Below are 24,515 nucleotides of genomic sequence, written 5' to 3'. Positions count from 1 at the left end.
CAAAGTACTCAAGAGTTGACGAGCTTATCTGTAAACACATGGAGAACTGTGGATTTTAAAAATCACTGAAGTATGTGAATAGCTTCTGCAATCTCATCTATTTCATGAATTTTTCTTTTTACTTTAAATGAATTCATTCTTATTTCTATGTAGTATGGTATTATCATTCATGTTTTGCAAGTAGGGATACTGAGGCTCAGAGAGTTAAAATGATTTCCAGAGAATTCAAGATGCATTTCAGAACAACTTGCCATAGAAAAATCGTAGGACTAATAGTTCTTAAAATATATTTACTACTTGTGTAGAGGAAAGAACTTTCGGTTAAAACTGATCTACATTATTCTAATACTTTGGTTTGGTTTGCATCTGGTAGACTATGGATGGGGAGCTAAAATCACTTGCTGGGTTTAGGAATATGACCCAGACACAAATGCATGGACCCACGATTCTGGTGCCAACTAAACCTCTGACTATTGTTTTTCTACATATGGTTCTCCGTAAGGTCATGTTACTTTCAAGAATTTTCTAACTTCCCTTTCCCAAGACAAGTTCCATATGCCTAGAAGCCCTGTGCTAGCATTTCAGGATCTATATAACTACAAATAATCTTTAAAAGGTTTGGTCAATTCTCTTCGCCAACGAGAGAGAACTCTAGTGTTCTTCATATTTATCAAGAAGTTACCATGAGTTTCAACAAATCTTAATTCCCTAGTTTTAAATTTACTTTTTAATTAAAAAAGAAATACATGTTCATTGTAAAAAATACATATATATTTAAATTCCTAAGACTGAAAATAAGTCTCCTCACTACCCTTCATTGCTACTACTCAGGTTGTATACAGTTTGGTATTCATCGCTCCAGATTAAAAAAAAATTCATATACAGATATGTATACACTCAATTTTAAAATAAAAATGGGATCATACTAGACCTACTATTCTTTTCTTTCAATTATATATTATAGACGTTCTTTCAAATTTTTCCATAAAGATCCAATCCTTCCTCACCTCCAGGGCCTGAGTCCTTTACTGCCCTGCACAATAATGGCAGTGCCAGTCTAAATGACATGTATCTCTTGTATTTAGCTGGAATTTACACACCCTTAAGAGTTTATCAAATATGAGTCTATCCCATCAAAGCCAGTTACTATAACAAGGCAATACTGGTTTTAGATTTTAAAGAATATTTTGAATATACACCAAGCAGAAATGACTCCATCATAAATCCTCAGTTAGCCAGTGCACTTGGTCTTTTGTGGCAGTTCAGAATCTTCAGTTCATATTTAAATAATAATTTAGTTAATGCTCAGTAAGGAATTTCTTTGGGTGTGCAAATTATTAATAGGTTTAGTTAACTGAGCCTTTTTCCTGAAAAATATACAATTAGCTAAGGTTTAGTTCTTTTATATTTTTGAAGGCAGGGCAGATCCTATAATAAAGAGAGAAGGCAGGTTTCCTTTTCAACCACACCTAGAAAAATATGTTATTAGTACCACCAGAGAGTACAGGAAATAATTAAGGAAAATATTTTCTTAGTTCTACCAATGTTAATAATGTGTTATCATTTTTATGCAAGAAAGAATAAGATAAATTGTAACAATGACTCAGGAAAAGCAAGTCACTTCTACAAATTAGAAAAAACATACACAACAAATTATGGCATAATTGAGGGTTTGGGAAAAATAGAATGTGAATTATAATGAAAAATATTAATATAATGATAATTATTTATAAAATATTACTATTCTTCTAATATGTTAAATGGAAATAATTTATTATTTCCTGATCAATAACTATAAAAGAGTAAGATGGATTATCTTTACCAAATTGTTTATATTATCAAAAATTATACTAACATATCATTTTTTAAAATAATACTTTACTTTTCTTTTAGAATCCTTTCTATTGCCAATTCCCAGCATTCTGAAACTCTAAATATTGGCTAAAATTCTTGTGATTTTTATAAAATGTTCTCATGAAAACATACCAATAGCTTGAAACTAGAAAAGTTGGATCCTGGCCATGCAGCTGAAATACTTACCTGTACAAGTGATTAATGTATGGGTTGACCCCCAAGGAATTCATCCAGTTCCGAAATGTCCTCTCTTCCTTGCTCTCTCCTAGAGTAGACACAATTTTACACTGAGGATTCAGGACAAAAGGAATCAACAATCACATTTTAAACCATTCAGGCAGGTAAAAACTGGCCATCATAATCATACTTTGACAAGGTTCCTATGATACCAAAAAATGCTGATATTTTTTGGTATCATAGGGGAAAGGGGAATCTCATTGCCAAAGTCCCTTTTGTCCCCTTCTGTCTAGAAAGCTCTATTTGCTCTAAATTTCTCCATCTAGAGCTCCTTGCTTGATGTCTGTGAACTACCGAGCCCTGGGTTTCTCTGTCCAGAAAAGAAACAAATAAACTTACGTGGTCATATCTATATTTAGGATTACATGCCAAGGGATTGGCTAAAAATGAATGAAAGAAAACCTTTTAGTAGTCAGAATAACGTTAGCACATTAAACTGAAATAGAAAGGCTGTACCTTTCTCAAAGCAGTGTTACTAAATTCATACTCTCAGGGTTTTATATAGGAAAGTTTCAGGGCACAGAAACCTACATTTTAATTACACCAAACAGCAATGAAGGGGACAGGGGACTACAGGGAATATAAAAACAAGAAAAGGGGATATAATTATTTTACAGGACTCTTTATTTTAGATTGTCACTACTGAAAATACATAAGGGACACAGCACCCACACAGGGTACTAAGAGAAAGCATGCTAGTAAGTCCCCAGACCTCAAAGATCACCCCAAGAACTCCTATAGGCGCTACTGTTTAACCTGTAATTACCTAAACTCCCCAAGCATTCCCTTCACAGCAGTGCTTACACCACGAATAAGGAAAATGGGGGCTGTGGTGTGACACAAAGTAAGCAGAGATAGATGTACGCTCTCCTTGCCATGTCTGCCTTCTCGTCATCCCCTGGATTGCAAATAGTCCTAAGTGACCATACTTTTATAGCAAAGTTAGGGGACAATGAAATGGCCTAGCCTACATCTCCTCTCCAGACTCCGGGAAAAACTAAACATTTACATACACCTCTCATCACTTGTAAACCACAGACAAGTTTGGGTCACTCTCCAGACTCTGGCTCACGGGAGATTCCCAGGACAGTCTGGCCTGTAAATCTATAAGCATCTGAGCTCCAGGGGCCCATTCGCATACAGGCACTCCTGCAGGCATCTAAGTGTCACCAATAGCATAAGCCTGCACACCCACAGGACAAACCCAACCCTTGTAAGATTCTGGTTTTCTGTGCCAACTGTTCAGGAAACAATCTGCCCACTGTACTTTCATGTGGTTTTCAATACCATTACCTAATGGCTTTCCCAGAATCTGCTTTACTTCTTACTCGATGATGTGATATAACCATGTAATTTCTTGCTTAAATTTTGTCCCCTCTTGTCTACATAAAAGGTAACTGGTCAGTCTACTGTACATGCCACTATCACTTTATAATAAGTAGCCTATATGAGAACCTTTTTAAAAAGAACCAAGTGAAACTAAATATTCCTAGAAACCATGCTTGCGGTGCTTCATTCAACCCAAGCAAATTAAATATTTGAACTTCCCAAAGTGGCATAAATATGTCATATTATGGTTACCAGTTTGATGCATGTGACTTGGATTTACCTTTTAGTTGTTTTTTTATTACAGTCTGTTTGCTGTATATTTAAATTTTTTCTAGTAATTAGAGAATTTTTACATTTCCATCTCTGAAAATCAAAATTATGTTCTAAAATTAGAAACACTGGCAGTGTAACAAGTTTAATTTTTAATTAAAATAACATCCAAATTCTGCAGAACTTGATATAGTGAATAATACTTGAAAAGACACTAAACTTGTATCTTGACTGAGTTCTGAAAGTATTATAAGCTTCAGAAGCTTGTATCTCTCCCTACTGTTCTCAATTAATTATATCACTATTATTTTAATTTTTGGTGCCTGGAAAGTAAAACAGAATTTATAGGGGACATTTCTTTACCTAATGCCATTTCAAGTTGTCTTGGTAAATAAATGCTCAAAGCCAGAAGCACTGTGCATTTATGCAAGAATCATGGGAAAGTATTACGAACACATGTATTCCAGATTGGAAATGTTGTCTGCATTGTAGACAACTACAGCAATTTTAGAAGTAAAATCTTAATTACCGATAGTTGAAAAAAAAAAAGATCAAAAAAACTATAAAACACTCCTTTCATTTTCAGGACCAAACTGATATCTGCAATTGATAAACGTTCCAGGAAAAACAACAAGTATATCAAAAATAGGCTACTGAAAGGAAAGAAAAGGACTTAACATGGATTTAACACTCACTAAATGTGCTAAGGGATGTTTTAAGTGTTTTCCTCTTCTGACCGGACCATTATTGAGTACCTAATGTGTGCTAAACTCTTTCATTCATGAAAGGTCATTTTAACTTGCTCTATAACTCTTCAAAATAAGTATTATTAGTCTTGTTTTATATATGAGAAAAGTGAGACTCACAGATGTCACTCAGATATTAAATGGAGGAACCATGATTTGACGAAGATTCTGTGGCCTATGTATTTTCTATCACCACAAATGAATTCTGACCTGGTCACTCTATTGTAGCCCCCATATTCGGCTCAATTTAATATAAAGGTTTAATATGTAGTCAGGCTTTTAACTTCTTTAATTCCACATAGATACAATTCTTTGCCAGTGAGGACATACTAATATATGAATATGGGATGTGATAAGGTCAAGCTTCAAATTTCATAGGATCTATAAAAACAAATTTACAGAGGAAAAAATTCCAATGACAGTCAAAGTCAAATACATTTGTGGCAGATGTATCAGGACATACATATGTTCTAAATAAAGATGATTGATAAATATTTCCCACAGTATCTTCTAATATAAATATAGTAAATACTAATGGAAATATTTAGCAATCTGATTCACACTGAAAAATTCCAAAAGCATGCTGAACACTAGCAAAAGAATTCAAACGTGACAAATAGAAGAGCGAGCGAGTTGGAAAAGATAACTAGCAAGAATTCAGTGACTATAAAAAGCAGATCATTTTTAATATGCCACTCTAAACAATGCCTTCTAATGTAAGACACAGAGGGATTCTGAAATTTTCCAGACTCATAAAAACTTAGCCGTCTTCTTTTTTATTTGTTTTAAAGTTCTAATCTCTAACTTCAAATTTCTCTGCTGAAAAATCTACATTTTAATCTACATCCCCTCTCAGTTACATCTCTAAGTAGAGAAAATAGTCTTTATTTTACTTTACTGGACCTCAGGAAGAGTGAATTAAATTAATCATATTCCTCAAAGAACATATTTGTTAACTCTGAAACATCTTTCATTAATCAAAAAACTAATTATAAAGTGACAAGGACATTGGAACTTTGGTTGTGGCAGCCAAAGAGAAAAAGATCATGAAACTGACTTCTCATTCTGTCTCACTGGGGAAGAAGGGAGTAACATGCGTGATGTAAGAGAGTGAATACTGCAGCATGAAATTCTCCCCACTGAGAAGAATCCTTCTGTGAGGACCACCTTCTCCAAACCAGGGCACCTAGTGAGAATATTTAAGGATTGGTTCCCACCTTTGACAATTGCTGCCACTGTTTTCACTTTTAGTTCATACTAATATGGTTTTTGGTATGCATGTGAATGAGAATGGCAGAAGAAAAGGAGAGAAGCTGGGAAACAGATAAAGAGAAAGCACTAGATATAAATGTATTTGTCATTATAACAATTCATATATTGTAAGCTTCAATGACATTCAGTAAATGAAACATAGCTAAATAATACAAAATAACATGTTTTAGAACCTAAATAGAACCTTTCAAGGATTACTTGTGATAAAAGATAAATTTGTTTATTTACAAGAGAGGGATAAAGTCTTTACATCAAATCATAAAATCCAATTGTCAAAATTGACTTCTGTGTTTCCGACTACAATATCCCATCATTACAGAAGGCAAATTATGTGGATAATTTACATAATCAAGCCTTGCTCTGTTATTCTAATTAAGTTTCATTTGTGTTTTTTGCTTGTCATCATTCATTCTTTAGGCATATTAAGACAGAAAAAACACAGCATGAACAATGCAAAAAATAAATATCAACTCAGATAGAAAGAATAAATGATACTAATAAAAAGAACATTCAGAATGAATATATTTATAGAGTATAGAAAAGTACTAAATACAGTACCTACATTAGGAGGGGTCAAATCTGCATTTCATGAAGCAAAATAGGAAAGTATTATAAATTATGAGACAGATAACAATAGCCCACACACAAGACAAGTAATGAATATTGTAAATTTTTTCATGTACACTAAAAACACTAAAAAGAGAACAATACTGGAATCAAACTGTAGCTTTCAAAGAAGAAAAAAAGCTACAAATTATTTTTTCCAATAGATAATTCATTGTCCATATTCGTGGTGGAGTTATGTTATGTGGTCATTTAAGAAATTTTTTTTAATGTATGACAGTTTTCACCAACGTCTTACGGAGAAATGACAGACAAGTAAGATTTACCCCGGCATTCTCTTTTAACCAAAACCAAAACCTACTTTCTTTAATTGGAACTTTGTAACGGATCCACAGACCTACACAGTTAACTGCTTTCCCAGCACAACCCCCACCTCCGACAGTGAAGGAGGACACTGCCACAGAAGGCACAAACGGTGAATCCATTACAGGCAGAAGGAACATACCTTCCAATAAATTCATATCGATGTCGTTATTGTCAGGCTTGTGTAGGCATGGGTATGTGTTAAACAGATTAGCTACAAAAGCTAAATTAAGTTTGGGATTGCCCGAAACCACATCTGCAGGAGTAACAAACTGCCTGCAGCCCAGTTTGTCTGCTTCTTGAAGCATGAGTCCAGCACGCTTCAGGTCATTTTTCTCCTAAACAAGGAAATAAATTAAAAATTGTCAAGATTAAACTTTCCATTGGCATAACTTTTATTGATATACATGTTTATAAGGTATTACTTTTCTGGAAATATATCTGATAATAGCTCAAAATAAGGTCAGAATATGCAAGAATTCCAAATCAACTTCCCCATTTCTTTTAAATCAATAAGTCTCTAAGTTTTCTTGCTGGGTTCAGAGTAATATTTCACCCCCATTTATGCAGTACTCAACAAAACTCTCAAATATTGTATCTGTAAAGTACTAATCAAATTATAGATAACTTGTTCAAGGCCACATATTAAAGTGACTTCTGGCGAAGAGGCTGAGTTGTCTCACCCATTCTACCCTGAATGATATTTCCAGTAGACTCTTTCCTCAATGAAAACAAATTGGAATACATACAAAAAATATTAAAATCAGAAGGAACAGCACTTTTCACAACCCTGGAAACAAACCAAATGATTATCAACAGGAGAGCAGATGGATAAACTATTATATTCACACAATGACATGTAACAATGTGAGTGACTTAGCAATACAATATGTTCAAAATAACTACTAGAAATTTAAGTACAACATGATACACTTTAATGAAATTAAAAAGTAAAAAATTAATTTTGTAAGGAATATATTTGATTGAAAGAAAAATACATAAAAAGAAAAACGAAAGATAGTAAGAAGCGAAAACTCATAGACACAGAGAGTAAGAAGTGAGGGTTTGGTAGATGACGGTTAAAGGGATCAAATCTACAGTGATGGAAAGAGAACTGACTCTGGGTGGTCAACACACAGTGTGGTAGATAGATGACGGCTCACAGAATTGTACACCTGAAACCTATGTAACTTTACTAACCATTGTCACCCCAATAAAATTTAATTTAAAAAAAAAGCAAAAGAACAATGAACATAAGATTCAAGATGGTTAGGTAGGTAAGGCAGAGAAATGGGATACAGAAGAACTGCAGAGCTAAATGTATATCAGTGTCAAGGTCTTAGCTTTCTTGATGGATAGGGGCTTGTTACAATTTCAGAATAAACAACTATGAACAAAAATGAATGAATGAATGAACGAACGAACGAACAAATGAACAAGTGGCTATGTGTGAACCCATGGTAGTATATCATGACCAAGGATAATGACTTATCTAATTCTGTGTGCCAGACTTGCAAAATAGTAGAAATGTCAATGAAATCAGAGAAAGTGATAGGATCAATGCTATAAAACAACAATACAAAGTTATTAAGGTAGATGAGATATGTGGACCTTATTTAGATCTTAATGCAAATAAACTGAAAACAGAAAATCTGACATTCAGGAGGCAATTGGAAGCATCAATGTTGACTAAGTATTTCGATGATATTACAGATTATTGTTAATTTTTTTAGGTAAGATATTGTTATATGTTAAGTGACTATCTTTTAGAAATGCATATTGAAATACTTATCGATGAAATGATATGATGTCTAGGATTTGCTTCAAAATAATACAGGAGAGGAAGGAAATGGGCAGGTTATAAGTGAAAAAAGAATAACCATGAGTAGATAGTTGTTGAACCTGGGGGATGAACACATGGTAGTTAGTATACTAAGTCTGTTCACTTTTGAATATGTTTGAAATTTTCCATGTTTTTTTTAAGTTCCTAATTTTTAAAAATATATTTATTAAAATATAGATAACATACAATATTATATCAGTTTCAGGTGTACACCATAGTTGTTCAGCATTTGTATACCTAAGGAAGTGATCACCATGATAAATCCAGCAACCATCTGACACTGTACCATGCTCTCAGAATATTATTGACTATATTCCCCATGCTGTATGTTACATCCCCGTGACTTATTTGCTTTATATCTGGAAATTTGGACCTTTTAATGCCCTTTGATTTTCCCTCCCTTTTTAAAATTTTTCAATTACAGTTGACATTCAATATTATTTGACATTAATTTCAGGTGTACAGCATATGATTAGACATTTATATAATTTAAGAAGTGATCCCCCTGACTAGTCTAGTACCCACCTGGCACTATACATAGTTATTACCATATTATTACTTAAGTTCCTAATTTTTTGATTCAAACTCATTTGCAAATTTGCATAGTTTTGCAATACTAAGTTTCTTAGATGTTTCATTATAATAATGTGAAATATAATTAGTAATGACTTGGGTTGCCTTTATTGTTTTTTAATCCTTATTAAATTTATTGGGGTGACATTGGTTAGTAAAATTAAATAGGTTTCAAGTGTACATTTCTATAACACATCATCTATACATTGGGTGCTCACCACCCAGAATCATTTCTCCTTCCATCACCATATATTTGACCCCCTTTCCACTCTTCTCCTTCACCTCTTACCCTCTGGTACCCCTTCACCTCTTACCCTCTGGTACCAATAAACTGCTGTCTGTATCTATGAGTTTTTGTATGTTTGTCCTGTTCCTTTGTTACCTTCAGTTTTAAATCTCACATATGAGTAAAATCATATGGTTCTCGACTTTTCCTATCTGACTTGTTTTGCTTAGCATAATATTTCTCAGCCATAAGAAAAATGAAATACTGCCATTTGCGACAACATGAACGAATCAAGTTGTCTTTAAAACGTAACAGTGTGGGGGATGGCCCTGCAGCTCTCAGGTGGTTGGAGCGCCGTGCTCCTAACACCGAGGTCTCAGGTTCGATTCCCACATGGGCCAGTGAGTTGTGCCCTCTACAGCTAAGATTGTGAACAACAGCTCTCCCTGGAGCTGGGCTGCTGGGGGCTGCTAGGGGCTGCCGGGGTCTGCTGTGAGCTGGCCACCGACTGCTGAGGGGAGCACAAGGCTCATAATACCAGCATGGGCCAGGGAGCTGTGCCCTACACAACTAGACTGAGAAACAACGGCTTAAATAGGAATGGAGGGGGGAGGCAGAAGAAAGGGGGGAGAACAAAACTTAATAATGTGGATACTGCACTTTTAATGTTTAGATAGAACCATCCTTGGTATTTACAACTTATGCTAACATAATGGACTTCCTAGGAAATGTATTAAATGGCTGAAGATCTGTATAGCCCTTCCAACTCAATAAATGCTAGGAACTGCCACTTTTATTTTGTGTATTTCCGATTCTAAGTTAGAGAACTGATCAATTGCTTAGCAATCTAATACTGGCTTGTTGCTGCCTTTCCTAGTACACAGTGACAGTCACAAAAATGCCCTGTCATTTCCAGTTATGTAGCACCAGGGAAAAGGAGATGGAGGGTTGATTCCACACATACTCAGCTTTAGAAACCTGCAGTTCCCTTTCTTCAGTCATGACAGCCAAGATTACTTAGTATGGAGACCTGGAGCCTGGACCATGATAAAACTACTGAAGAGCAGAAGGCCGAGTTTTACGGAAGGGCTGGGGATCCGCAAGGGAATGCTGCCTGTAGAGAACTGCACTCTACATGTGACGGTTCTCACTGGTCAAGTTCATAGAGCCAGAACATAGGACAGTGGTTCCCGGGGCTGGGGCAGGGAGAATGGGGAGTTAGTGTTTGATGGGGGCAGATTTCACTATGGGATGATGAAAAAGTTCTAGATATGGATAGTGATGACGGTTGCACATGAAGCGAATATACTTAATGCCACTGAACTGTACACGTAAAGATGGTTAAAATGGTAAATTTTATGTTATGTTTATTGTACCAAAATAATAAAAAAATTTCTTTACTTAAAACTTCTACTCACATTAAATCCTGAAAGGTCAATGGCAATGGCAGGTCCATCATCCCGGTCTCCTTTAGGTGCAATCTGATTAAGCAGATGAAAATAAGCTCTTGAATCCTTCAGGCAAAAAAAAAAAAAGAAACAGAATTTTAAAAATGAATAACATCATAATTGGATTTAGGAAAAAAGTGCTCAAACTGAAGAAACTACTCTCATCTCAAAGAATGGGATGATAACAGTAACGTATTACTTCCGGACTCCTGAATGCACCATGCTATTTTCCACTTGAGAGTTCTAGCAATACTGTTTCCTGCACTGGAATACCCTTCCCCATCTTTTCATTTGTTTACACCGGCAAGCATTAGCATCAGTTAAGGTCAGAGTCAAGTGCTATTTTTTGGAAGGCTTCCCTGATTGTCTAGCATGAATGACGGGCCCTCTTCTTTACTGTGCAGCACCCCATGGCCACCTCTATAAAAAAGCTGTGACCACACTGTAATAAATCACCCACCAAAGTCCCACCCAAAGGTGGCTATCATAATTCTCCCTGTACATCAAAAGGCACAATCTGTTCCCCTCCCCTGTAACTTACACGGGACTGTGATTTGCTTTGACCAATAAACAGAGTTAAAGTGATGTTCTGGGGCTTCTAAGTGCAAGCCTTCAGAGCTTCTGCTTCCATCCTCTTGAAATTAGCTTCCACATAAGAAGTCCAATTTTCTGAGACTATCCCGTTGCGTGGATGCCCAAGATAGCCATGTGGAAAGGCCTCATTGGAGAAGCAGTATCACCAGACCTGTGAGTGCTACCCTTGCACACATTCCGGACCAGCCCACTGACAGCCGTATGCGAAGAGTTAGTTATCCCAACAAAAAACACCTGAAGCAGAGTCACCCAGCCAAGCGTCATTAAGCCACAGCAGCATGACAAACAGCAAATCGTTACTTTCAGTTTTGAGTGCCTTATTATGCAATAACTGAAATACCCATCTATGGTATGTTTCTCTCCCTGTGCAATCAGAAGCTTCTCAACAGCTAGGTCTTTGCATGCGTCTTGCCCGGTATAATGACCCACAGGAGGGTTTAATACATATCTGATGAACTGAATTTTAAAATAAGTGATTCCCCCAAAGTAAAACTTTAAATGAGCATATAACAGACGAAAGCAAAGAAACGTTACAATGTCACTTCAAAGAGAGAGATTGTCATCTGGGCCATTATGGCAGAAACATAACCTGACTGAAGGTTAATATCTAAAGAGAAAATATGAATTAATGCCAACACTGATTAGTCTGAAGCAAACAAAAGCACAGAGCAGAAAAAGTCCAGGCAGAGGCCATGAGAGAGTTATTAGGCAGACTGAATGTTACGGTTTCCTTGACAAACCTCCCCCAGTAGGTAGGGAAGTGTTTCAGGTTGAGCGACATACCTGAAAACCTCCTTTCATCTACGGACCCCATGTGCCCTCAGATAATTTTGTTTCCTATTAGCTGGTTACTGCTAAAGTGGGAGTAAGAGTGGCGAACTGGTCAGGCCCATAAGGGCTCTAGTTCAACGAGCAGGTGTAATTCTCAGTCCAAATTAACAGACTGACATCCTCATTACAATTTGGTCTATCTGTGGCATATAAAATGGGAACGAATGTTTTAATCTGCTAAAGCTAGCATCTCCTTCCTCTCACAGCAAGCTTGTTATTTCTTATTAAAAACCAATAAACTAGTTTTTGTAAAATAACAGATTCTGTGATTATAATCCTCAGAGAAATGCAAAATTTCATTTTCTACACTGTGTCCCTGTGAATTAAACTTCGATTCAAATTTAAGTCTGAACGCGTTTCATTTTTTACATTCTACATCCTTGCTGTATGTCCCGAATGTGAACATTAAAATCCAACCTTAATGTCTTGGCTGAAGTTGTTGATGGGATGCCACCCTGCGTTGGTCAGGTGGTAGTTCACCCATCGCAGCAGCAGCTCCTCTGGAGAAAGCTTCATCAGCTCTTCTAGTTCCTCACCTTCATGCAGCAACGCAATCAGAGCTGAGAGGAAAACACTGAAATATAACTCGTCCTATAATAAGCGTATCTCAATGAAGAGTAAGCCTTTTTGATGGCCTTACCTTCATTCCGGGAAATCTCAATATCAGCGAAAAGACCGACTTTGATGATCTGCCAGAGAAGTCCCAACACCAAGTGAGGTTTCCCTTCTTTCAGATCCTGTGCACCAATGTTGACAACTGTACAACCAATGGCCGAGGCAGAATTCAAGGCCAGGTTTAAATTTTCCTGAATTGCCAAAAAGAAAAGCACCCATGAGGAGGGACTTTCTAAAGCTTATCAGCAAGTTGTGCAGTTAAATAAGAAAGAATGGATTGTGAAATTTCAGATCTTTAAACATGAGTAATATTTATACAAGCAGAATACCACTACTCAAAAAAAATCCCAGTTTTAACTATTACCTCTATATGCCAGTAACTTTCAAATCCGTATCTCTGGCCCAGACTTTCTTCCAGCTCCACTCTGAGCTCTTTGCCTATGAGTATATGCTCACTGGGCTAGGTCCACCGGGTAACCCACAAGAACCTCAAAACCAGCATGTCTAAACCTGCAGCAGTTCTTTCCATGCTTCCTTGGTCTTCCTCTAATGTCATTAAAACTGGCTTTTCTTTACTTATTTCCTGTCTTGGTTGATAGGACCTACCTTCATTCTTGCCTTCTTTCTTCCTAAGTCATAAATCTAAGCAGAATCCTTGTTCTTCCTTGCCTCCCACACCCAATCACCAATATCTGTCAGTTCTACCTTCGAAATACAACTGGAAATTATCAATTCCTTTATTCAGATTTCTTAATTCCTTCCTGACCTCCATCCTCAGACTCTACAAGATGGCTTCCACAATGCTCTGCAGTACGGCTCTTACTAAGTTAGAAGCCTGAAGGTGTTATATCGAATTGTCCCTGTCTCTCCCACTATGTCCTCTCACTCACTCTGCTCCAGTTACATAGAGCCTTTGAACATGCTATTCCGTCTGCCTGGAACACGCTTTCTGAGTTCCTTTAAGATTGCTCAAATGCACTAATGACCCTGTCTGATTATCCTACACAAAAGAGTAAGCAACACTACGACATCTTCCTGACTGTACCCCTTATCATTCTTAGACATACTATATACCGTGTTTCCCCAAAAATAAGACCTGGCCGGACCATGAGGTCCAATGCATCTTTTGGAGCAAAATTTAATATAAGACACGGTATTATATTATACTATATAATATATAAAGATTATTAATCTTTGCTCTGAAAGACGCACTAGAGCATATAAAGTATATATACACATATACTTTGGTATGTGAGAATATTAATTGCACTGGATTTTTTTTTACATATTATAATGAACAGATTCAATTTCCTACACCCATTCTTATAAGTTTCCTGACTTTTAGATCCTTAAATCACAATCTGTTTTTTCAGTCTTATATAATTTATTTTTATTTTGATAATGATAAGCAAGAATATACAGCTCAGTAGTACACTGAGTAAAAGAAGAGAAATGAAAAAGTCTCCAAGATCAAAAATGAGTCCTGCTATTGACTACTTGACCTATTCCTTTCCCCTGCTTTCATCACAGTTGCTGTATGCCCTCTTCATCCTTTTATATTTATTTCTCTTCTTTCATACATCATGATACTACATAAACCTATCATCATAAGGTGAATAACTAAGTTATCACTATCTTTACAATCTTTTACAAATGAATTAAGCTTCTTCAGGATAAAGTTTCATGGGAAACTGGTAGTTTGCTAGGAGATCTATTCCCAGACCTCTAAAATTACTGAATAAACAAGACAGGTTTAATATCCACTGTTACACTTTGACCCTTTCCAGAGGACTTCCTTTTCTCATTCTACATTAGTAGACTCTTTCAAGCATCTTTGAGACCAAGACCGTTACCCCCTACTCACATTGGAAGAATGCTAGCTCTAAAAATAAAACCGTAAAAGACTTAGCCCCTCACACCCATCCTGTTGCTATTACAAAATAGTTATAGAATTTTTCTTTATTTTCTTTAATGCACTGCATACAATTATTAAAAGTAAAACCAAATAAATTTATACAATAGTAAAAAATGCTGTATTTCAGATTCAGTGCCATAAAAAAATTATGCAATGTATTCTAGAAATAAGACATATATAAATATTTTAAAGAATCATAGATACTAGATGAAGCATCCTGACACAAGATGTGAAAAAAAATAATAACCTTCTGCCAATTGCCACTGGAAATGGGCTTCTCAAGAATGCTAGTTTCTGCTAGGGACGTGCAACATTATTTATTGGCTTATTAGAGTGGGGGACAAAAAGCCATGTTAGTCAACATCTAATTCTATAGTTCTCAATGATAACAGGAAATGGGAGTCCCCCTTGGATAGTCCAAAACTAACCACGTGCCACTGCTCGAAGGTCACAGCTTCCTTATAGAAGAGACTTAACAACTTCAGCAAAATCAAGGATTGTACGAAATAGCTTAGCAGTGGCTCCCTTTTAATAGCTACAGTTGTGACTAGAACATTAAACAGTTGCTGCTACTACCACCACAGAGAGCAGCAGTATAGCACAGTGATTGAAAGGATGGGTTCTGGAGCTAGACCACCGGGATCCTATTCCGCCTCTGCCTCAGTTTCCACATCTTTAAAACCACAGTATCTTATTTTAAGGCTGCTCGGATGAGTCAAAAGGGTAATTCTCGTGATATGTTTAGAACAATGACTGGTACCTAGTAAGTACTTGGTAAATATTTGTATCTACCCATTGCTTTAGACATTGTGAGGGAAACAGTATGGTGACTATAAATTCCTGGGCTTTAACAAGATGTAAATGGACATCTCCCTATGGAACTATTTAGTGTAAAGAATAGCTAAAAATGTTGTGAAATGGTAAAACTATGCACTATTCTTTTTTTCAATCAGCCCACAAAAACACTGGCATCAAGCGAATATTCATTAATAAAAATAACAATAATTACAATAATAAAACCTGAATACTATTATCTTAAGTAAAGAAGTTCATCCAAAGTACTTTGGATCTTAATTTTATTCATGACAAAATGCAATTGAAGTTTTCTTTAATAAAAACCTAGTTTTCACATGAGGCTGAAATTACATTAAATCAAAGGTTGTGCCTGGGTCTGAACATCCATTACGAAAGGCTACAATTCACAGCACTGTCGCATGAAGACTAGAAAAGGGGACACACTTACGGAAACAGTGAAAGGGGTGAGTTTCTTCTTATTAATGGCTCTTTCATCAATTGTATCTGGTTCAGATAAGTTGATCATTTTGCTACAAAATAAAATAGGAATAATTTAGTGCAAGACTCCCAGAACTGTTTTTCTAAGCAATCAGAATAGTTAACTTTTGAAACGTAAATAACCTATTTCTTTAAAATATTATACTGTAATTCACAGTAGAGACTTAAATTCACAAGAAGCCAAGTTTCAGAAAGTGGTAGCAACACTGTGAAATTGCTAATATTGCAGAAAAATAAGGAGCCAGAGACTTAGTCTTTCTAAAACTTCAGTAACTCAAACATTTTAAAAGAAATTGATATAAATTTTCTGTCTGTATGTTAGAATATATTTTATACTTTAAAATAAAGATAGATAAATACCCATTCAATTCATAACAGAAATTTCCTCTGAAGCAGAGGAAGTCACCAGAATTACAGGTAGAGCTCACAGTATATTTTATATGTAATGTCCTAAAAACTAATACTCTGTATTCACGGGTAGGTTTTTCTTTTTCTTTTCAAGTAAAAACACTGAAGTAAATGTGCCAGAATGTTAATAATAGTTAATTATGGGTGATAAGAATATTTGTGATGGTTAGTTTCTTCTTTGTAAGTTTTCTGTATTTTTATAAACAACAAAATGGGGCACCTTCTTCATACAAAGAAGTACGCTGGGACTATGGTGCACGCAACAAAGATAAGACATGCCCTTGGAGAGTTTACAAGGGAGTGAGCAGGAACAGACTGCAAAGCGCCAAGGATGTGAGCATGCTGAATCCCAGCATTAATGTCACCTCAGTCCCCACGTTCCTGTGCTAGTCAATAACCAACAATCCCATGCTGAGAAGTGAAAAAAGACACCCTGTGACCATATTCAACTACATTAGAGAAGTAACTCAGAAGTTGCCTGGCATTCTTAAGGAAATAGAGGAGAAAGGCACCAGAAAAATAAGAGATTGTATTTGAAGGCAAATTCTAGAAAACATTTAGCACTTAATTTTCTAGGTGACAAATCCTTGAAGACTTATGTAGAGCTGCTTGTTAACTAATTCCGAAAGACAATAGATTTGCTGAATGGTAGTTTTCACTGAATTCTCATCAATGGAGACAGTAAGAACACAGCTCCCTGAACCCAGTGCTCAGCTCACCAGAGAAGGATGCCATCAGCAAGTGATTTGAAAAGGCTGCCATCGCTGGGGTTCATGGGTATGAGATGCTGGCAGTCAGGGTCATTCTCCAGGGCTTTGTTTATCCAGTTAACAAAAGCCACCTTTTCTTCTTCTGCAAACAGAAAATCATAGTAGCAAACCCCATTTCACAAAATTCACTGCACTATAAAAATATCATTTTAATTTTTGTTCAAAGATTGCAAATGCCAATTATTACAACTACTAAAACACTAAAGGGTTTAAGAAGGGAAATTTATTCCACTTTTTTGTCTGATATATTAGGGGAGAACAACGTATATACTTTAAATGAGCACAATAAATATTCAGTTTGATTCTAAAATCTTTCCAAATATATGCTGCTTCTGAGAGCTAATGAATCAGAAGCCACACATCAGGGTCAGTCAGACACACACACACACACAATCAGGGGGAAAATACAAGAAACCAATATCCACAGCAATAAATTCCACTCCACTCCCACCCCTGAAGAATTTACAGACTTGTTATTTGTGGCTTACCACAGAAATACTGATCTATCCCAGGAGTTATTCAAATAAATAAAAGTGGTCCGTTTCCACGGGATTTCTGCTATGAAAAAGCTGACACAAATCTAGATACCAGAACTACTCTCAGCCACCTTCATCCTAGGCTTTTCAACACATGGCTTCTAGCATGGGTACTTTGACTTTCAGGCAGAAAGTGCTGTTAGGCTATGCAGTGGGGAAAATAGGAAGGAACTTAAAGAAAAAGTGTTGTAGTGCTTCATTACTATTGTGTAGGTATAGAAATCATTTAACAATATGAAACCTAAAAGATAATAATTCTCATTTCCATCACTGAGTAACATACAGTAAGCTGACCTCCCCCATTATTGTCGCAGTTCCTAGAATTAGGCGGTTTTCCTAAGGGCATATTTGGCAGAGAACCCCCAAATTTAATCTCTCTCTCTCTCTCTCTCTCTCTCTCTCTCTCTCTCTCTCAGAGAGAATCAAAAAGACACAAACATTTACTAAGCTTTCTCTTTTGTATATATCATAATCTGCCTTCTCTCCTTGCCTCACCATACCTCCTCAGGAACTTAGAATCTAGGGATTCAAAGATCACTAAGATACTGTAGCATAATGACAAAATATATACACAAAAAAATGCAACATAAGAAAAAAACACACCACAAGAGACATAAGCAATGTTTTGAAGAATTTAAAGAAAGAAATAATCACTTGTGGTATGGGCGGATCAAAAAAAAAAAAGGCTTTCTGGAGAAGGTACTACTTGAAAGACAGATTTCTAACACGTGAAGACGAACAGGGAAAAGGAGGCTGCTCCATGTGTGGAAACCAGGAATGAGGCAGGAACCACTTCACAACCACTAGAATGGCTGTAATAAACAAAATGGAAAGTGCTGGTAAGAATGTGAAGTGGAACTTTCATACATTGTTCATGGGAATGTAAAATGGTGCAGATACTTTAGAAAACAGTTTGGCAGGTTTTGTTTAGTTTTTAATGATAAGCATTATCATTAAGCATGCTTTAGAGAATTCAAAGCATATGTCCACAGGGAAATGTGTACACAAATGTTCATACAGCATTATTCATAATAGCCAAAACGTGGAAAGTCAAATGTCTGTCACCTGATGAAAGGATAAACAAAATGTGATACCACAGAATGGAGTAGTGTTCAGCAATAAAAAGGAATGAAGTACAAGATATGCTACAACACGGATGATCTCTGAAAACATTATGCCAGATAAGAGTGTCAAGTGAAAGGCTACGACTGTATGATTCCTTATATAAAATTTCCAGAATAGGCAAATCTAAAGAAATAGAAGTCGACTCATGGTTGCCAGAGCCTGGGAAAGGGGGCGATGGGGAGTGACTGCTGATGAGGATAGGTTTTCTCCTTGGGCAAACAAAAGGGTTCCAAGATTAGATAGTGGTGATGATTGTACGACTCCGTGAATATACTAAAAACTACTGAACTGTACATTTTAAAAGGGTGACTTTCATGTTATCTCAATTATATCTCAATAAAGCTGTTCTTTTTTTTTAAAGACATTAAATGTTCTGCCTTATTCTAGCTAATGGTTACATGGGTGTATTCCTATGTAAAAAAATCATCAAACCATATACTTAAAAGTAGTGCACTTGATACTTTAATATGGGTATACCTTGATAAACAACTGGAAAAAAAAATCTATGGTGATAGACATTAGAAAAGTGGTTACTACTGGAAAGAAGAGTTACTGTTAGAAACCCGAGGGAGCCACTCAGGGTCATCTCGAGCTGGTTGGCAGCTATGTGGATGTAGCTGCAGGATTTATGCCCAGGTAAAAATCCACTGGTCTGTGCCCTGAAAATTACAGGACTTTGCTAAAGGCGTACGTTACCTCAATAACAAGGTTTTATTTAAAAAGGAAGAAGCCTTTTCATTAGAATGGACAGGCAGAAATGGAGTTAAAAAGTGAATACCTTGCAAAAAATGGATATAGAAATCACTTAACAGTAGCTGCTGTAGACCGTGGCCTTTACTACCACACTTTCTACCACACTTACTACCAACACTTTTGGTGTTGTCACACAGCAGCCTACCTGTCTGTCCCCTCGTACCTACCCCTAAAGAGAGTCTGTGAGACTGATCCTTTCAGGGACTTTGCTTCACCTTTGTGCTTACACCTTATGTCTCCCCGTTTGGCCCAGGAAGATGGCTGGTCAGCCAATGACAAGTAAGATTCCCCATGGTGGGGGGCAACTCAAGCCAGGCACAGTCAAATGGGGACCAGCAGAAGAACACACGGGGTTGACAGAGGTGGGCATAGACCCCCACCTTCCCCCGGTTAAGGACTGCTTCTGCTTTTGTGGCTGCGTTCCTTCCCACAACCTGCTTGGGAAAAGATTCAAGGTGTAATAACATCAGTTCTTCATCTATCCATTTTAGTAAGTTTCAGCATAAAGTTTTGTCCCTTGGGAAGGTACATCCGGAAACTGAGGGTTCAGCTGTTTGCAGGCAAGGGTAATTAGTTGAAATCAGTTTCTTACTATAATGTGTGGAATTCACAGACCTTGGAAAAAACAATGTTGCTTTTTTGTGTGTGCATCAATAAAAGCCACCAGGCAGCCCAATTCTGGGCTCTCAGTCCTTTGAGGCTATGAGATCTCTGGCCCCTGTTTCATAACTTTCTTGATTTCTGTTTCTTACTTTCTTAACCCTTTGCCACCCCTTCTCGTTCGCTCACTGCCTGTGTTGCGCTGCATGCGACACAGTGGGAAAAGGTTAGAGAAAAAAGTACAACGGGGAGAAGTGCAAGTGTGCAAGGGGGAAAGTTACCGTGAGTTTTTGTGAGAAATCTTAAAAGCATAGTCCTAAATAGGTTATGTTATATGAATGAAAGGAACTTGGCCAAAGATTCTCAGACATCTCCACCCCGAGAGGTAAGCTTAACAGGGGAAAAGGCATCTCGCTCTAAGAGTTAATGTGACTGGATTTCCCACTGGGCAACAGTCCAGTGCTTCTAGCAGATCAAGCAAATCAGGTGTGGTGCTCTCCAGTCACTTGGTTGCTTGATAAAAGGTGAATCAGGAATCTCAGCTCCCAGAAAATGGAAGGGAAACGTCCTTGCAATAAACTACTTCCACAAATTCCTGGATTAAGTCTAAAACTGAATTCACCTCACCAGTCAGAATGAAAAATCCATCCAAAGTTAATGGTTAAACCATTCAATGCTGAAAAACTAAATAACTTATCTTTTGTTGTGGACTGTGCCTGACACATAGTAGGAACTCATTGCTTTCAATGATTCTAGGATTTTTCGTTGTGACATCTCTGGAATTCGGATGTATTTCAAATCTGATGGAATGTTATAATTTAGTGTGATTTTCCCTCAATGGTACATAACACAATGGTGTGAATTACAATGAATGCCATCTTAGGTTTGATGAACTATGAAACTTGCTGCATGAATCAGTGGCTCAAAGCTCAAATCTGGAGTGGGAGGTTACCTGAATAGGAATGCTGGGTTCCCTCACTGGAGATGGATGAAGTGCCTCCAATGGCAGTAATCCCTTCCCTCTTGTTAATTATTTTTCGGAACGTTTTGCTGACGTCTTTGCTTTTTAACTCTTGCATTAGCTGGAATGGGATAAAAGCAAAATTGAGTCTTGAGCAGATAATCATAGAAAAACTTGCAACACGAAGGAAAATTATTTAAACTTCTTTATTTATTTGGAATGACATCAATAAATACTAACCAGGTATTCTTACACTTACTACTTATGTACACAGATAACTCTAATGTCATTTTACCAATAATACAAAATGGACAAATGTTTGCATCCCAACCACTAGAAGACATTTTGTTGTAATTAAGCTTAAATTGAACGCATTGAAATGATTCTTCTAGACTTGCCATAATCTTTTTGTACTGAAACTAAGGAATAACTGATTACATGACAAAGAGTTTTCAATGCCTTAATGAAAGTATTTTCCTGTCTGAATATCTCAAACGTATGCATGATAATGTAAGTAAGTCAGCTCTTGTAGGAATAACACAGGCTTAGAGAAAAACCCTCTCCCAAGTACTCCCTGGACTTAGAGGTTGACTAGACTGAATTCACTTGGTTCTCCAAGCAGCAGCCAAATCTGATGGTGTCGCTTTACATTCTTTCCCCCCCACATCACTGGCTTCCCATTGATCACAGGCTAAAAATGAAAATCCTACAAGACCCCGTATGACCTGACCTCAACTTTGTTCTCGAGCATGTTCCCTTGCCCTTGCATCTCAGCTCCAGCCACACAGACCTTTTCTCCCAGGTGCTTGAGAGTATCTACCATCCCAACAGCCACAAGGCTCTATTCAGTCTGTCGCCGCTGCCTGCCTCAGACATTATTCCTTTTCCCTATCCACCCCTTTCGTCTGTTTAACATCTTCCTTCAGATGTCAGCTCAGTCTTCACAGCTTCCAGAAACCTTTCCTGAGTCCCTGGGTTCTCTAGCCTACCCACCAACTTCAACTCCATCTACTATAAACTCTCAAGAGGCCTGTACTGTGCTGTCACAGTTATCTTTCACCCATTTTGGGGATGCTGTCTTCCCGACCTCATTGCTCCTCCGTGAAAGCAGGGGTCACATTTCTTTTTGTTCAGCAACTTTTTGTTGAGCTCCCGGCAAGAATGGAGCTCAAATATTTGCTTATGAGTAAAGAATGCAAAACTAGACAATTTACATCTCATAAATATTTACTGGATTGCACTAATGCTTGTACATTCAGACAAAAAATACAGTCACGGTCGTGTTGATGAAAGGAACTAACAGCCCTTGCTCAACCACCAGCTGGCATGGCAACCTCGCCAAGGCATCTCTCTTGGCCTGAGAGGTCTGAAACACTTCATATTCAATACTCAGTTCTGTAATCCATTTTTCTTTTCTTGGTTGAGTCAAATATTATTTTCCATTTTGTTCAGTTCCCTGCACCTTGAGATAGTTTAATAATGAAACAAAGCTATCATAGCTAGCATCAAAATTTACCTGATGGCACTCGCTGAACCTGAAAATACAACTTCACTTCCATATCAGCTTCCATATCTTAGCTGTTTCAGTTCAAAAAATATTCCATTTCTCAAAGCCAACTACGAAGATACTAAAATATTCCACCCACACAGATAGTCACTAAGCATTGAATCCAACTGTAGTGTTACTAGGGCATGAACTATTATTATTCTCTAAACCGGACTTCCATTCCAACAATGTAAGAATGGTTTTTTCTTTTGTGAATTATTTGTGGACTGCTATTATCATCATCATCGATTTTAAAGTAGCACTTTTTCTGGTCTCTGTAGCCAGATTTAACCAAAGAGAACAGTGACATTAAAATTCTTCTCGAAGCAAAATGATCAGTAGCCACAGAGGATTAGATTACTTACTGACACAAATTCTTCGAAACTGATTTTGCCATCTTTGTTGTTGTCAGCAACGGCTAGAATTTTCTCCACGATCTCGCGCACTTTATAGCCAGGCAGGGGAAGGCTCGCTTCCTTGAACAGGTCCTGAAGCTCGTAGTCGCTGACATATCCACTGTTGTCAATATCTGTAGGATAAATTAGGGGTTGTCAAGTGTCCACTGTACTCTGCTGCAGATGGGGGCTCAGAAGGCCATGTGGGAGAGTCACAGGCAAGTAGAAGCTTTCTGGTTTATTCCACAAGGGGCGGTAACCTTTCCTCCTGCACCTGAACTGTACAAGGGATTGTCTACACTTTACCAAAAAGGTGATATTTAAATGGACTTTCTCCCCATAGGGTTAGGACTACCATGCGTATTTCAAGTGCATAGCACAAACATTACTCTCACAGATGAAAAACTCAAGGTTAGCACATGACTAAGTTTCAAAGAACTAAGCATGAAGAAGTCTCAGATAAGAAATCTGTAAGAAATACAGCAGCTATGGTCTTTAACTTTTTCATGGAAATTACAAAATGGACCTGCTAGACACACAGTTCACATAAAATATGTGCATATAAAATAAACAGAAGGCATTTCTGTTCTATATTTCACCTTGCGGCAGTTCTATCTCATTTGTCAATAATTCATTGCTTCTTCATTATGCATTCATGATACCGTTATGTAGGCTGAATCATGTTTGATGTCATTTTGAGATTAAGAGTTCAAGAAATAATTTCACACCTATATTTGGACTTCGGGAAATTGGTTTCTGGGCATTTTCATGTCATCGCTGAGATGCCCTTCCCTGGGTTTTCCCTAGAGACTGGCTATCACTTCTTGACACAGAACAAAGACGACACAAAACACTTCTGCCCAGAGTTGGCAACAAAGCTGAGGATTGTTTGGTGAGTTGCCTAGCTCCAGCTGCACAGGCTCTCTGGGCTCACCTGGGGAGTTTCTTTGTTTCCTACATTTCTTTGTCTTCTCAGTAAAAGAGTTGCCATCACTACAACGGAGTTAATGATAAAGGACAGAAACTTTTCTTTTAAACTCTCATGCACAAATTTTAGAATTAATACTGTTTAGAACAGTGGAACATTTCTAAACTGGAATCTACAGTAACCAAAATATTGCTATCTCAAAAGTCAGTTGGGAAGATAAATTGCTTGATATTGCAATAATTAATATGGCTTTCTTTGAATTTAGAGCAAAATCTCATTATTTAGCATATCACCAGCTCAGAATTGTTTCCTATAATTCTGAAATAGGGAAATAGACTAGGCTGGTTTATTTCTATACCAGCCCTGTGGTGGAGAGTATTTAAAAATAAACAAAACTGAGGAAAAGTTATTTACCTGCTGGCCGTCATGCTAAACTAACAAGAACAGGTACGAGTTAGGACTCTGAAGACAGACAAATCTGCGTGCTTATATCCCAGCTCCATCCCTATGACTTCTGTGG

General features: G+C 37.1%; 1 protein-coding gene across 7 annotated transcripts in view; it reads right to left on the bottom strand.

Annotated features, from left to right (window-relative positions):
* PLS1 (plastin 1) overlaps nucleotides 1-24,515 on the bottom strand; it is a 101,192-nt gene that overhangs the window by 13,600 nt on the left and 63,077 nt on the right. For 4 of the 7 annotated variants that reach the window (XM_081026244.1, XM_081026250.1, XM_081026245.1 and 1 more), the window contains exons 3-12: nucleotides 23,038-23,201; nucleotides 21,118-21,247; nucleotides 17,101-17,233; nucleotides 15,924-16,005; nucleotides 12,791-12,956; nucleotides 12,568-12,710; nucleotides 10,696-10,791; nucleotides 6,778-6,973; nucleotides 6,267-6,287; nucleotides 2,041-2,119 (exon numbers count right to left, since the gene is read on the bottom strand). In XM_081026244.1, the coding sequence (XP_080882370.1) occupies nucleotides 2,041-2,119; nucleotides 6,267-6,287; nucleotides 6,778-6,973; nucleotides 10,696-10,791; nucleotides 12,568-12,710; nucleotides 12,791-12,956; nucleotides 15,924-16,005; nucleotides 17,101-17,233; nucleotides 21,118-21,247; nucleotides 23,038-23,201 (1,210 nt within the window). The remainder of the gene's footprint in view (nucleotides 1-2,040; nucleotides 2,120-6,266; nucleotides 6,288-6,777; nucleotides 6,974-10,695; nucleotides 10,792-12,567; nucleotides 12,711-12,790; nucleotides 12,957-15,923; nucleotides 16,006-17,100; nucleotides 17,234-21,117; nucleotides 21,248-23,037; nucleotides 23,202-24,515) is intronic. The other 3 variants (XM_081026248.1, XM_081026247.1, XM_081026249.1) reach the window with 1 other exon arrangement.

Source organism: Rhinolophus hipposideros (assembly GCF_964194185.1).
Source record: "Rhinolophus hipposideros genome assembly, chromosome: 2".
Classification (NCBI taxonomy): Eukaryota; Metazoa; Chordata; class Mammalia; order Chiroptera; family Rhinolophidae; genus Rhinolophus; species Rhinolophus hipposideros.
The sequence above is the reverse complement of the archived record's forward strand: the minus strand, read 5'-3'. Positions and strand labels throughout refer to the sequence as shown.